Source organism: Rutidosis leptorrhynchoides, chromosome 4, assembly GCF_046630445.1.
Source record: "Rutidosis leptorrhynchoides isolate AG116_Rl617_1_P2 chromosome 4, CSIRO_AGI_Rlap_v1, whole genome shotgun sequence".
Lineage (NCBI taxonomy): Eukaryota > Viridiplantae > Streptophyta > Magnoliopsida > Asterales > Asteraceae > Rutidosis > Rutidosis leptorrhynchoides.
Genome location: NC_092336.1, coordinates 491,869,859 through 491,886,302, shown reverse-complemented (window position 1 = coordinate 491,886,302; position 16,444 = coordinate 491,869,859). Strand labels below are relative to the sequence as shown.

General features: G+C 33.7%; 2 protein-coding genes and 1 long non-coding RNA gene across 3 annotated transcripts; 1 reads left to right on the top strand and 2 right to left on the bottom strand.

Annotated features, from left to right (window-relative positions):
- Nucleotides 1-2,471: 2,471 nt before the first annotated feature.
- On the top strand, nt 2,472-6,466 carry LOC139844673 (U-box domain-containing protein 19-like). The gene has a single exon (XM_071834899.1). The coding sequence runs from the start codon at nt 2,587-2,589 to the stop codon at nt 4,648-4,650; it is 2,064 nt and encodes a 687-aa protein (XP_071691000.1). The 5' UTR covers nt 2,472-2,586; the 3' UTR covers nt 4,651-6,466.
- On the bottom strand, nt 4,892-7,321 carry LOC139842385 (probable serine/threonine-protein kinase PBL22). The gene is made up of 5 exons (XM_071832530.1): nt 6,703-7,321; nt 6,169-6,396; nt 5,758-6,092; nt 5,206-5,466; nt 4,892-5,122 (listed from the first exon to the last, which is right to left on the bottom strand). The coding sequence occupies exons 1-5, from the start codon at nt 7,319-7,321 to the stop codon at nt 4,892-4,894; spliced, it is 1,674 nt and encodes a 557-aa protein (XP_071688631.1).
- A 4,074-nt stretch (nt 7,322-11,395) lies between these two features.
- Nucleotides 11,396-12,595, bottom strand: LOC139844880 (uncharacterized). Its single transcript, XR_011758116.1, has 2 exons — nt 12,339-12,595; nt 11,396-12,226 (listed from the first exon to the last, which is right to left on the bottom strand). It is a non-coding gene; the product is annotated as an uncharacterized lncRNA (long non-coding RNA).
- Nucleotides 12,596-16,444: the final 3,849 nt, after the last annotated feature.

Genomic DNA, 16,444 nt, shown 5'->3' with positions numbered 1-16,444 from the left:
ATTGCCGAGTAAGTCACCTCTATCGTCAAATTCTGGCTCTGCCCCGTCCTCTTGGTATTATATATTATATACATATATCTAAAAGACATAGGTGAAATGAATAGTGACCAGGGGTAATTCCGACTTTACACCTTTTTTTGTTTTGGATTATTATTATTATTTAACCACAGCAAAACGCGGAGATGCACATATATTGTTAATTTAACATAACATTTAAATCTTTCACGAGCTATACATTTTAGTTCGACTCGAGTTGCGCTTCAACGACATCATCGTTAGCCACAGAATAATTTTACAAACTAAACGCAATAAATACATTGAAAACCGAACCCCGCCGCGAAGCGAAGATTCGAAAACTAGTTGAGACGTATACGGTATACCATATATGAACAATTATTTTAACAACATATAGGGGGACTTGAACCATCATAACTTTTGAAATCAATAGACATTTCATTTAATATAAATTTCATTTTTGTTGGTATCTACGTTTCTCTTAATATAAATTTTAATATTTGTATATGATAGCTAGGCCATCACCTCGGATGCTTTGAAGTTGGATCTTCATGTTATTATTTTCTAAATCAACACTTAAACTAATAGACACATTAAATGTTACAAATTAATGTGTAATAACATATATGCTTGCGTGAGTGGTCATTGAATTGTCCAATGAAGCACACTATTCGGATTTAAGTCCTGAATATGCCACATTGTTTAGAAATTGAGTGTGATCAGAGCGTGCGCATAATGCGCAATTCACCCTTTATCAAGTCTCGCGCTCGGGGGGCTTGATTACCCGAGGGTTACCCTTTGTGGGAAGCCAATGTATTCATTCATTTAGAGTTTCCTCGCTAATTCAAAAAATTTATGTGTAATGCATTGGCATTGGCATGGTCACTTACGTTCCTTTTTTTTAAAAAAAAAATAAAAAAATAAAATTTAACATATGAACATATTCAAGTATCAAAATGTACAACTTAATTATATACATATTAGAAAATCTACAACCCATCAAAACTACTAACATAAATCAAATTCTAACAACAGAGAGCATCACTTTTTTTTTTTTTTTTTCCTTCAGAAAAAACTAGAAAACTTTTATAACAAAAGAAGGCTCATCAAAAGAATGAAACCTCTTACAAACATACAAACCAAGAAACTCGAGCAAACTGAACAAAAAACCAAACGCTAAACTCGCAAAATCAACCAAGAAATCAAAAGTCTAACAAGAAGAAGACCAATTACCTAACGACTTAGAAGTTTAAGACCCATGTAAAGATCAAATGGACAACCACCAACACAAGCTAAAAACACTCAAGCGTCTTTAATAAATTAGTCAAACGCTTCCATCTCACCTTCATGCTCCAACATTTTTTTTTTCTTTTTTTCTTTCTCGACTTATTAACTTGCACAAGGACCGTGGGCGGTTCATTTAAAACATCTTTTTGAGAGCATCACTTATGTTGCTAACCGACTCAGGTGATTTAAAATTGATCTAATCTTACAAAAATATTGTTGTTTTACGTGAGTAATTGTAAAAATTAAATTCCACGTAGTACAAACTAGAAAGTAAATTAATTTTTGTGGAGCTGTCACGGGTCAAACTTTGGTCAAAGTTTTTGCATGCCTCGGGCGAAATGATTATAAAATGCCCCCAACAGTTACGTAAACATGGCCGTCTCAACAATTCGAAGACCCAAGGCGAAAATAAAAATGGGCCCTTATGCACGAAAATTCCATAAACATGATTTAAAATGTGTGGGCTTGAGAATTGGGCTTGAAAAGAGGGAAAAAAAGAGGCTCTAAAATTATATAGACTAATACTCATAAGTTAACTCATAGAGGGAAGTAACCATTCGGGGGGAAGCAAATTTTTTTTTTTTTTCGTTTTTTGAAAAAACTTTGTTCACGAACATCATAGATGAGATGAAAATATGAACATTTAGTAGAGACACTTTGTGATAAATGTTTTTATTTTGGCGGGAAAACGCTCGAAGAAGTAATATATAACAATTATCGTGTTTTTCGAGCGTATTTTGAGGTTTTAGCTATTGTGGTTTAGATATTAGGCTTTAGATATTAGGGTTTATAGGGTTTAGATATTGGGGTTTAGAAATTTAGGGTTTAGGGTTTAGATTTAGGGTTTAGATTTAGGATTTAGATTGAGTTTTTAACACGAACGGTTTAGAGTTTAGGGTTTAGGGTTTATGGTTTGGTGTTTTGGGTTTATGGAATTTCAACAATTTCCCACGAAGTCGCCTTTTCTTTCGCCCATACAATTCCACGTGGTTCCTGTCTCCAACGTTAGATCTACCTCCTCGAAAGTCAACCACCCTATCAAATATCGCCACTTGTTCCACGTCATCAATTATAAACACAACCATCTATATAATATACACATTCATCATCATCTTAACCGTATTCAATTCAACAGTCACCAAAAACAAAACAGAATTTCAATAAACCCCTTTTCAATCCTAATCCAAAACCTCACTTTTAACTTCAAAGTTCAATTCTTTTTGTAAATTCCATAAAACCCTTGTTTTAGTTTCTATTAATTTACACTTTTGTGCTCCTATCACCATGTACGATGCAAACACTCGCCGGATTTTAACTTTTCCGGCGATTCGTCCATGCGAATCAGTTTCTCCGGCGACACTTCTTACTTCTCTCATTACACTTTCCGAAACCATATGTTCATTCAAGCTAAAACCTTTATATACGAATGCTAAAAACGCAAAGGATTCGATTCGTCTTGTTGGAAACATCCTCGTATTCCTCGAAGAAATCCGACGAGACGAACTGGTTCTGTCGTGCGAAATGGTTCTTTCACTCTCGGAGCTCCATTTTGTGTTCCAGAAGCTCCGGTTCTTATTAGAAGACTGCACGAGATCCGACGCTAGGGTTTTGATGCTTGTCCGATCCCAAAAGGTATCCAATTTGTTTCGGGCTATTTTTCGATCTATAACTGTTGCTTTAGATGCAATGCCATTAGATTCAATTGATATATCATATGAATTGAAAGAAGTAATGGGTTTAATAAACAATCAAGCTTTCAATTCAAAGCTTGGGTTCCGACCCGAAGATGAACGGGTCTTGGAGAAATTTAGATCCGTTTTGGATCAATTGGAGCATCAAATGAATCCGGATCGAAAAAATTTAAAACGGATTCTTGATTATTTGGGTATTTGGGGTTGGGTTGAATGCAATAATGAAATCAAGTTTTTAGATTCTGAAATCGAGTTGGAAAGATCCAATACTAAGAATTCGGATCTTGGTATCCTCAGTACTTTAATGGGGTTTATGGTTTATAGCCGGTGCACGCTTTTCACAACCGTTGACAGTGATGCAGTCACTGTTTCCGGTGACCATGGCAGTGACAGTTGTCAACATGTGATTACGTCACTAAATGTGGATGATTTACGATGTCCGATCTCTTTAGAGATCATGTTGGATCCGGTGACCCTAACAACGGGCCACACCTATGATCGATCGTCAATTGAGAAATGGTTCGTGTCGGGTAACTTAACTTGCCCTAAGACGGGCGAGAAGGTAATTAGTGGTAATATAGTTTCGAATTTGTGTATAAAAAACATTATTAAGGAATATTGTCTAGAGAATGGGATATCAATGGCCGAATCCGGTTGTAGCAACCGTGGCCGGGGTAATACCCATACGTCTACTGGCGGTAGCGTGGCAGCTGAGGCTGCCATAAGGCTAGCAGTCGACTATTTAGTCGACCGCTTGGTGTTTGGCACCATTGATGCCAAACACAAAGCTACGTACGAGGTTCGATTACTTAGCAAGACGAGCATTTTTAATCGGGCTTGTTTGGTTGAAGCGGGGGTGGTTCCAAGTTTATTAGACTTGATCTGTCTTAAGAACCCGAGAATTCAAGAAAACGCGATTGCAGCGTTATTGAATCTCTCGAAATACTCAAAAACGAAGAAAGTACTTGTCGAAAATGGAGGGTTAGAACTAATTCTCGAGGTTGCTCAAAACGGGCTAAAAATGGAAGCCCGACAACACGCGGCGGGTACTTTGTTTTACCTCACTTCAGTAGACGAGTATCGAGATATCATCGGGAAAATCCCGAGATCGATTCCCGTTCTAATGGAATTGGTACTTGAAGGTACCGAACGATGCAAGAAAAACGCACTTGTGGCTATTTTCGGGTTACTCAAGTATCCCGAAAACCATTGGAAAGCACTTGCAGCCGGAGTTGTACCATTACTGGTTGACCTATTGCGATCTTCGAGTCAATGCGAAGATATTTTAGTAGATTCGTTAGCCATTTTAGCCACGTTGGCTGAAAAGCCGGATGGTACGATGTCGATAGTGAGTTGTGGAGCACTTCACGTGATCCTCGATGTCGTTGGTTCAACAACATCGAGGGCATCGAAAGAGTATTGTGTTGCATTGCTTCTTGCAATGTGCAAAAATGGTGGGGCCGATGTAGTTCGGGTTTTAGTGTCGAACTCGTCAATAATGGGACCATTGTATTCCCTACTCACTGAAGGCGGCTCTCGTGCTAGCAAGAAAGCGAGTTCGTTAATCAGAATTTTACATGATTTTAACGAAAAAAACGCTTCTTCTGCAACAAGACGCCCTGTTCACTTTCAAGAACAGTTTGTAGATGTTTGGTAACTTGTACATTCAGTATTTTTAATTTTTTTTTTTTTTTTTTGTAAATTTCTTTTATCGTAAATTTCGCGACATTAGCTCTGTGTTTTTTTAAGAGCTAATGTCTCATATAGCTATAGCTTCAGTTATTTTTGTATGAAGCTAAAGCAAACTAGTTATGTTGTTTTTAATAGTTTATGTTCTTGATGTGTATAACATATAAGTACTTTGTTACAGTATGATCTGAGTATACAATTTTTTCGATCTAGACTATGTCCGATGAAAATGAAGGTGTTAGTGACCTATCTCGTATGGATATATCGAGAGCTTTTTCGAGTCCTGACACTACTTGTTCCATTGATGGTCTTTGTTGCTTTAGGCCGATACACGAAAGTGCTAAATTGGTCATAGTTTCAAACGCCTTCAACGAGTAGTCCCCGTTAAGTTTTGGATCAGCAAACTCTGTTATACTTCCTCCTCTCGTTAGTGCCTTCGCCTTATCGATCACAAACAAAATATCGATTAAGTATATTCTTTATAACGAGTTTTTATTACGTTAATGAAATGTATAGTTCTTACCATTTTCCCGAGCGGCATTGGTTTTTGTACGTCTATATTGATCACCCGCTGACCCGAAAGAAGCTGTAAAAGTACTATCCCAAAGCTGTAAACATCCCCGGACGGGTTGACCCGACTGTTCTTTTGGTACTCGGGATCCACATAACCGAACGTACCTCTTACTTCTGAACTAACATGAGATAAACCCGTGTCGATAATCTTTGATAAACCAAAGTCTGCTAACTTTGCTTGAAAGTTCGCGTTCAATAGAATGTTCGTTGGCTGCCAAATTTAAAGATATAGTTATTTGAAAATCTTATAAAAATTTTACAAACCATCCCAGATAGTCTACTGGTTGTCCCGATATCTTTACAAAAGGTCTTATATTCAAAAATCACCAACAGCATATGTTAAGGTGATCAGGAAAAAAGGTCATAAACAGCCACAGGATAATCCGGTTTAAGCCGTTTACGTCTTAGTAAAAATACCCCTTTCCACGGGTAGCCTGAAAAGAAAAAGCTTATTCGTTTACGTTTACAAAATCCTTAGAATGACATAAAACAGTTGAAATACCTTAATATCGCGATGTACAATGGATCCACCAGGATACGTATGAAGAAACCATAGCCCCCGAGCACAATCAATAGCGATTTGTAGACGCTGGATCCATGTTAGCACTTTATCTTTACTAAACAACCATTCGGAAAGATTTCCCCAATGACAAAGCTCGTAAATAAGAAAACACTCGCCTTCACCCTCACAATGGTCCAATAATCTAACGAGATTCGGATGCCTTACAGGAGATAAACTCGTTATCTCCCTAACGAACGTTTCCATTTCCCCATCGTTCACGATGTGTTTGATCGCAACATCCTGACCATTCGCAAGTACGCCTTTATACACTTTACCTAAACAAATCAAATCCATTCGATAAGAAACCAAAACACACACTGACGTCGATGAAACAAACATAAATTTTTCTACCTGCGTTTCCTTCACCGATGAAGTTTGATTCTTTGAGATCGTTTGTAGCTGCATAAACCTCCTTAACCGTTAACTTTGTGCTTAATTCTTTCGGATTTGGCAAGTTTAAGACACACACTCCATCTTTGCACTCGGGTGACCTTTTCGTGACCCGTTTTCTATAATAAATCCACAATGTTGTGATTAAAATCATGATTCCCGCCAAACCTCCAATTAGTATCCATAATCCTGTAACATTCAATTCAATTCAATTATCAGCAAAACAATAGTGTTAATCTTACTATTACTGTAAATTGATCCATTTTTTCTTCTTTTATCATTTGGGCGCCATTATTCGATTTCGAGGATATCCCGCCTTTGATATGTATTTGACATATGTGCTCTTGTGACCCAATCATATGTCTTCTATCATCGTTAGGCGTGATACCTTCATTAGCGTAGCTTCGTGTGTCTTGACGGGAGGATACACTATCAAGCCCCCCCATTTAGTACAGCCCATTGAATTATAGGCCATAAATAGACACCTTAACTCACCTATGCTCAATTTTTCCTTGTGTTTCTGATGAGCATCTTGATGAACAAGATTTTGTAATTGATTGTTGCCAAGACACTGATAAACTGCTCGAACCCAATTCGAGTCAAAAGTTTTTTTACTTACCATAGTCACAAGAACCGCAAATTTACAAATATCTGTTTCTTCCACACTAGTGTTCATATTCAAACTTAGCCATCTATTTAAACATGAATTACAACCATTTGTTGATTCCAGAAGCTCGCAGTCTTGATTTAAACCGGTTAACGAGCTCTGAAACTTTTTATCAACATCGGTCACTGAATAGCCCGAGCAGCTGCCCGAATGGGCAGTTAACTTTTCAACACCGCAGGTTAAAAGATTTCTACTGTTGCTACCTTCTAATGAAGATCGACAACTTTGTTGTTGCATTGGGTTCAAGAAAATGGCTCCTGTTTGGTTCGCGCGGGTTGCTAATGCGGATAGATAGCTTTCGAAGGGTGATTCGCAACATTCTTTGTCGATGAACCCGTTCCAATTCGGGCTTTCACAACTTGAAGTAGGTTGTATATCGAGAATACATTCATCGGTGGTAGCCAATGAGATTGTAGTGAACAAGAATATGAGTAAGATCAATATCATTCGAGTAGGAGAATGTGTGATTGAAATAAAGTTAATTTTTGATGAAATATTGATGAGAATTTTAGTTGTATGAAGTGTTTTTGTCTAATATTTTGACAAAAATAGAAAAAATAGCATAAGAAACTTCTCAAAACACACACATAGTCACAGACTGTGTACTTATTTTAGTATTCTTTGAAATTGAATATACACGGAGTATTATTTTTGTTATTGGCAAACTTTAAATTTATTTAACGTTTGTGTAGAATCGATAAGTCAAAGCTTAAAACATAATAGCCGGCCATTTCACTTTGAAAATGTCCTCGAAATTACATGCATTTAATTAATGTGAAAGTTACAAGTTAATTTATATTATGTTGTTTGTAGTTAACTTTACATCTTTTTGAAATACATTTAATCTTCTAATTTATCAAATAATCTAACTATAGTGTATAATAATAAAAGAAGTAATAAAGCGTATTCAATTATAATCGTTTTTTTAATCATTGATTTAAGTAACCATCCAGGCATAGCTTGGATGGCCACCAGGACTTCCTGTAAGGGGAGCCACCCGGGTTCGAATCTTGGCGAAGCCATTTCGTTCAAAAAGGGAGTTCACTTGAGGATGCTTCATCTGGGATCCGGGTAAGCCTGGGGGCTCGGGTACCCGAGGGTTTACCGGTCCATAGGGCTCCAATGTGGGTGTTGCGGGGCGGGTTCCCTCGTTAACCAAAAAAAAAAAAAATCATTGATTTAAGTATGTCATTCTCTTTTTTATTTTTAAACCATTAATTTGGATTTCAACTATTGATTTAAATGTTAAGCCTTGATTAAAATTTCAATCAAAATATTGTTTGTCTCCTAATTAAGAGATATTTTTCTTTCTCCTAATTATTTATTTGTCTCTTTCCAAATTGATTATTGTTTATTATCTATCTATTACTAAAATATTAATTAAAGAAGCAACACAATCTTTCAAAAAGAAAAAGGAAACGGTCTTATGACATTAAACGAAATTCAAGTTAAGTCTTTTGAATGAATCTCAAAACGTAAAAAAAATCAACTTTGAGTGAAACCGATGGCTAATAAATCCAAAATCCTTCGAGGATCGTAGTTAACTTCAAAATGCTACATGTTATATGTTTGATGTAATTTTTCTCTAGTTGATATCTAAGACATATCATCATATGCATATGCCTATTGTATCCTTATAAATTTCTAATAATATTTTTTGCCTTTCAAAAAATATATATTAATTAAAAAGTATTTATTAATTGTTAATAAATAAATATTAATTATTCGTATTGATTCGCTCTGTTGTGAGTTAGAAATTGCTGGTATAGAAATTGCTGGTAGATATTTAAAAGGAATATACTTTGAACTATTTGTGGTAACAGTTGTAACACAATATAGATAAAAATTCATGGTTGGTCCCAACGTTTGTACCAAAAATCAACTTAGGGCCTAAACTTTAAATCAATCGTCGTTGGTCCCATGTTTTTAATATTGCACATGTTTGGTCCTACGATTTAACCAAAGTTCACACCTTTTAGTTAAATGTATCACATGCATTAAACATGATGTCCTTTTTAGTCATTTAGCATAAAACTAGTACAAGGAAATGTAGTTTACGAATTACGAAAGTGTAACTGATCAAGTTTCTTCTCCATTACATAAAACTGATAAATGTGAATTAGATATAATTATATTTGGATTGCAAGTCAAGAAATTCGTCTTCCACCATGATCATTACGATCATTACCAAATTTCGTCTTCCACCAATCTTTAGTTCCATTAGAAGACGATGATCCACTAACATAAAATCTTTGAGCAACTCGACAATCTTCTTTAGACAACAATGGTGGTGAAAGTCTTCGATTAAAATTCCCATGTGCATAATAATACGATAAGTACATAGGATGAGACCTGATTAATTCGTCTTCACTTAATACTTGATCATTAGTAGTGATACCATTATAATTATTCCTACCATCAATATGCACTTCACAATTGTTTCTATACACCCGTCAACCGTAGGTGGTGCACTAACACCCTATGCATATTCATACCTCGTTCTTGATCGCCGATCGCAACCCTATTTTGCCTCTAATTGAATATTAATTGAAGCTCACTCTCTAAATTATCATCTAAATTTCCTATGAACCCTTTCATCATAGTATCTTCCATAAAATACTAAATTCCTTACTCCAAAACCCCAATATTCAGATAAAGGAAAAACGCACAAACGTTATTCTAGAGATATTAACATACGTAATATACACAATTTATTAATGTACGTTATATACACAATTTATTAAAATCTTACAAAAACTTTTGTAAATTTCATGAAAGAAAATATGATATGAAAAAGGCAAAAGAGCTGGATTGAGAATTTTTGAAATTCTATTTGAAATTATATGTTCAATGCAGCTATCAAGAATGAAGGGATTACTAATGAATCTTGATTAAAAAGATAGGTTTTTTTTTTTTTTTTTACTTTGTTCTATTTATATGACTAAAAAGGACATCATGTCATCATGTTTAATGCACGTGGTACTTTTAACTAGAAGGTGTTCACTTTGGTTAAATTGTGGAACCAAATGTGTACAATGTTAAAAACTTGGACCAACGACAATCAATTTAAAGTTTAGGTCCCAACTTGATTTTTAGTACAAACGTTGGGGACCAAACATGAATTTTTTTCCACAATATATAATAAAAAAAAAATGTTCTACTACATCTATATATAATGTAAACTAGTGAAAAGACCCGTAAATTCACGGGTTTGTTAAAAATTACTCCGTAATAATTTACATACCGATAGTGTTTTTACAAAAGGATGGAACTTACTATACAAAATCAAAAGTAGAATGACATACTATACATTTGAGACATATAAACATTGACACTATCATTTCTTAATATAGAACTTACTATACAAATATTAAAACCTAAAGCGCTTTCGGGTTGACACAACTTGATCCGTTTTGACTCATGCTAAAAGTTAAAATGTTTTAAGCTGCAACCCAACCAACCATCTCTTCAAGTCTAGTAAATGCAAAGTTCGTAAGTCACACTGGTAAAATAAATATTACCAAAAATAACAACAATGATCAAAGTGGTTGAAACTATCATTGTGACAAAAAAAAAAAAAAAAAAAAAAAAAAAAAAAAAACAGTGGGAAAAAAAAAACAAAAAAAAAACAGTGGCACCAATCTCATTATTCGTCCCACTGTTTCATTCTAGTAGTGTAATAAAGTTTATACAAAACAGTATATTGGTCTAAGTTTTCATAAAAAAATATATACACCGTAAATGTTAAAACAAATCTGGCATGTAACACTCTTGTAAGCCCAATTAAGTGCCAAAAAAAATAATGAGTTAATATTGAAATGTTCAAAGTTAAACCTTATAAAACAGTATGCAAGTATATGAAAGTTATCTGCTTTAAAGATAATGAGATTGAAGAAAAAAATATGGTTCAAGATTACCCCTTAAACACTATAACATTTTACCTCATTATTTGCAAAATTTTCTAATAAATCAGTTAACCAACAATACAATACAATGGGCCAACATTTACACTCATCTTTCATGACACAGATTACAATCAAAAGGAATAAGCAAATACCTCGATCTAACGATAGTGTAGATTCATGTCTACCCATATTAAACCCCATTTTTCAGCAACTAAAAGCACATAATTAGTCTTCTTAACCTTCAAACACATTAACTTGATCTTAATATAATCTTTGATAGCTTCACTTATCTCCTTCACAGTTCTGCTCACCTTCATACATATTTTGCTCACCTTCATACACATTATCCTGTTTCTTTCAATCCATATGAAATATTGAGCAACAATTATCTTCAAGTCCAAATATATAGCAACAATCTTATTATCACATTCCAAATATAAGTACAAAACTAATATATGTAGTCACATTATAAAGCTACTTACATTCTATTCTATTCCTAACTGAAAAAAAAAAAAGACAAAACACAAAATCGGTTATGAAATTTCATGTACTACCTAAAACCCCACATAAATAACAAATAAAAAAAGAATGCAGAATCAAAATTAAAAAGAAGATAAGACCACAAAAAACTTTAAATGTAACCAAAAGCTTACAATATCATATTCGAAACAGAGTATTGAAATCCAAACATCGCTTAAAGTATGTAACCCAGAAATAAAAAGAAAATGTGGTAAGTTAAAAATGCAATCTCTAGTGAAATATATAAATAAGAACCTGAATTTTCATCAAAACAATGGAGAAGACCAAATTACATTCAAAGACGTAGAAACTTTACCAAACAAAGTTTTGAAGAAGTGGCCCAAAAAAAACGTTGAACCTAATACTTTACACCAAATATTTCCACCTTGAGAATTTTCCTTCGAAAAGTGCCTTGTTTCTCGAATTTCAAATAGACCAAATGGCTGCCGGTCCAATAATGCAGTCTTCAAATACTAAAAGAAAGATATTATGAAGCTTAACATTGCATTAGTAAGTTAAAGGAAAAAAACAGAGCTACTTTCAAACTCAAGTGACATACTAAAACGCAAATAATCTAAAATGCTTGATCAGTTTCTCATGCTCGCAAGGGTTGTAATCCCTGACTTCGACTTCATATTATAGTTCCAATTGCATAGCCATCTTTTAAAGTTAAAATAGAATTCAGCAATTTATAAAGCTAAATGTTTACCTGAAAATGGCGGAAAAGAAAACTCTTATAATAGACATAAACACAATTAGGAATAGTTCAAAAAATTTACTCAAATGTAGCAATAAATTACCTGAATTGACATGCTTACAATATAGGATGAATCGTTCGTTATTGTATTCAATTGTGCTGCAACGAACCCTAATCTGTTTTCTAAAACATGCATCGAACCCTAATAGTGCCGTTCTTTATTGTATGCATCTGATGCAGCGAAGATTCAAACATGAACAATAAAATTAACAACATCATTGCATTAGGTTAAAAACGTATCAGGTTAAAAACATGATAAAAAGTTGCAAATCAAGATGCTTACGTGAATTTTTCTTCACTTTCTTCTTCATACCATTAGGTTAAAAACGTATCAGATTTAGATCTGCTAATCGGATAGGTAAATACATGAAAGTAGGAGAAATAGATGAAACGTGAAGAAACCCGGTCTTTACAAAATCACCTTCGCATTCACAATCAATGAATTTGTTATGCATCATCAATGAAGTTGTTGGAGAAGCTTTTGATGGTGGTGAAAGAAAAGCAGATGAAGAATTTAAAAGGAGAAGGGTTTTTCCAGAACATTATGTTTTGGGATTCAATCATCTGGATGAAGTCGATAGGGTTTTTTAGGGTTTTTTTTTAAGGTCGTAATAGAAATACATATAATCAGTATAATTTAATTTTAATTTTGATTATTTTTAATTAAATTAGATGTAATGACATCATCACGGTGCTTTAAGGGTTTTTTAATTTTTTTAAAATTTTTTTAAGCATAAAAAATGTTTAATTATTGCATAGAATCTATAGAAGAGTCATGAAATTTTATTACTCCGTATATACTAACAAGCGGATTTAGGAATTATTCTCTCAAAATTTTAAATTTTAAAAATTATTTCTTTATTAAATTATTAGCTGACATTTTTAATTTTATCATAACATATATTTTGAATAAATTACATATTTCGTCTCTACCATCTTTCGAATCGGTTAAAATCGTACTCTGTATTCTAAGATTGTTTATTACATTCATAGTCCTTATGGTTTGGGAAGTGATATTTCCAAATACCATTTTGATAGATCCAGCATTTTTATTTAACTTCTTAAATAGCCTTAGATGTGTAATACATTGTGAGGAGGTGATAAATGATATAAAAGAGTATTTTAGGTAATGAAAGTAAAGAGTTAGTGGATCTATTAAAAATGTGTTTTGAAATATCATTACCCTTATGGTTTGTATCAATTTCAGCCTTCTGCATTTCACTCTGAATTGATTAATATATCCTTTATCAATTTTTAAATGTTGATACATTTTCTTATTTGTAATAAAATTTCCACTCCACTAGATCTCCTTCAAAATATAAAGAGAAACGAAACGATGGAGATCGAACTGAAACCTACATATGTTAATCACTTAGATAACAATAACAATAACTTGATCTTTTAACACGTAAATTGATGATGGATAAGGAGTGAAGAACTTTTAGAGCAGTGTCATTGGTGTACGTTCTCAAGTTTTCTGGGAGCTTCCGCCCCAGAAATCAATGTTAGCGTAGCTTCATCACCAGATGCACGTCCTCCGAAATCACATTCGCTCTGGTGAGAAAGTTGGCGAGAACGTGAGTGTCAATGGGTGCATTTAATTACTTATATACTTTGCATTAATATTTGGACTTTAATTTAACTAAATTATTAGATATTAGATTATTAAGTAGATTATTATTATTATATTATATATTGTGAATTCATTTTTTAAAGAAGTGGATGTTGGGTGTGTTTTGCACAAGTTCGTGGGAGTTATGGGTAATGGCGGATTTAAGAATGGTAGTTACTGGTATTAATGGTTAAAAACTCTAAAAACTTTCTACTAGATGACTTATTTTAACGGTGTCACCCAAAAAAATTTACAATATCTACTAGTATCACTAGTTAAAAATTCAAATTTTTTTTCACAAAATCACATATTTTACTGGTGTCCCGTGCTACCACTGAGTATATACTAGATTCGCGCGTGTTAACGGGAGTTTAAACTTATTTTTTCATAATTTCCAGTTTCTAACCTTGTTTGGTAGAAAAATATTTCAGAGCTTATGAAAAAAAAAATAAACTAGTTGAAGTAGCTTATATGAAATTAAGCTAGGAAGTTTATAGAAGTAAAATTACATTATTAGCCCCTAAACCATTAATTATCATTTATTTCTTATTTTTTTATGTCATTTTACTTACATAAGCTCCACCTACTTTAGCAAACACTTAGGGAGGTCCCAACGGTTCGCCCAGCACACCCGCCCACACCCGTCCAGCCTGGGCGCCTGTGATGACCCGAAAAATTTCCGACCAAATTTAAACTTAATCTTTATATGTTTCCGACACGATAAGCAAAGTCTGTAATGCTGAAGTCTCAAAAAGTTTGAACCGTGTTCATATATTCAACTACCCTTCGACTGTTCTCAACGATTCACGAACGACTAATTGTAAATAGATATGTGAGTATATATATATAAATAATAATTGAAAGTATAATTTGAAATATTGAATGTTGTTGCTAACAAATATGATATATTAAAAATTATTATTTAAAACATAGCTATATATATACATAAAAGCATATTAAAAATAAATATTAAATGATTGTAATACTCGTTTGATGTTCCGATTAATATTAGAGAAGTTTAAATCGAACTTATATGATTTTAAAATAAACGGTGATCCGAAAATGAGTTTCATAAATTTTAGGCTTATAAATGATATATTTAAAAGTTGTTTGTTAAATTTTAAAACTTTTTATATTTTACTTAGGGGATGAGAGTGAATAGTTAATGTAATTTTTATTTAATAATTTATGATTGAATTTTATACCATAATGACCAAAATAAATAAATATAGTTAATTTAAAAATATGAAATTTTTCTGAACATTTTTATCCGCCACTGATGATCACGGAGTACGGAATCCAATCCGTAAAAATTGTCAGCAGATTTATATTTTAAGAGGGCTGCTAGTTTTATAATCACATGTTGTTTTTATTATATTATATTATAATTAATAATTTATATTCTATTATAATCTATATCTAAGTATATATGCATACAAAACCCACTTGTGCAATTCATCCGTAAATTTAGATGATTGATAGATTACTGTGTATATGATGGGAATTATAATTGATTAATGTTTCTATTATTATCTATCTAAGTCTATACATATAACTTGAATATACATAGATTCACGAGTGACTCAAACATCACCAAACCACTTCCATAGGCTCATCACCAATCAACATACTTGGCCCCTCATCACCTTTCACCTCAACATCACCGGAATCACCACCACTAACGAGTCACCTCCTTGTCTCACTTGAAATCAAACCCACCTTTCTTCTTCTTCTCCCACATCACCACCTTTTATAACCGACACCATCTCCATCTATCACCCTCGATCACCTTCAAGAATTCCATCAAACGAAGATCATTACACCCTGCAGCTCACTTCTGTTTCGACTCACAACCTCAACCCACCATTAACAACCATTAACTGCTACAGAGCTGTTTTCTTTTTACTGCCATAGACAGAGCCACTCACACATCACGCATTAAACTATGAACTACTTCTGCTGCCATTCGATCCATGTTTTCTGTTTTGTCCGACCGATAATAACTCAACAATGAAAACCGTTAACCACCACACCTCACTCTCATTTTCAAGCTTTTGCTGATCGTCTATACATCATCACCTTCGTTGACATGTTACTGCTATTATTTTTATTTTATTATTTTGTTGTTGTCGTGATCAGCCTAAACACCCCACTAAAGTGAGCATCATTCTTGCAAGCCAACCATTTGAACACCTTTTCGGTTGCTGCTACTATTCGAGGTCTCATGTGAAGAAAAAAAACGAGCAGTAGACAGAAATCTTGATGAGGATACAGTAAGGTTAATACTTTAATGATCTCTTTAAGATTTCATGGACTAAAGATTAATGGGCTTAGACAAAATTTACCTAATGGGCCATAAACCAATTCGAGACCCAGCCTATAATTCAGTTGGGCTGTTCGATCTCACAGCCTGTTCAATTTTTTTTTTATTAAAACCAGCCCACGCTCGATCATTTTTTTCACTCTTTCGTTTACGTGAAGTACTATAACAAACGAAGATGTTGTAATGATGTAGATGACGATCGTGATCAGACATGGAACAATGGAAATGGTGAAATGAAAATTCAAGATGATGATGAATAGTTCTGGGTTTAGTTTTTGGAGAAGAAAAGGAAAGTGATATAAACGGGTTAAATAGATATTAGGATCATATATTTACAGAAAAATAGAAACAGAGAGATGGTCTAAAGTGTTGGTGTTTAAGCAAGGGGTCTCGGGTTCGAGCTCGGGCGTTGGCAGTTTTTTTTTTTTTTACTTTTGCATTGGGAGGTAGTTTT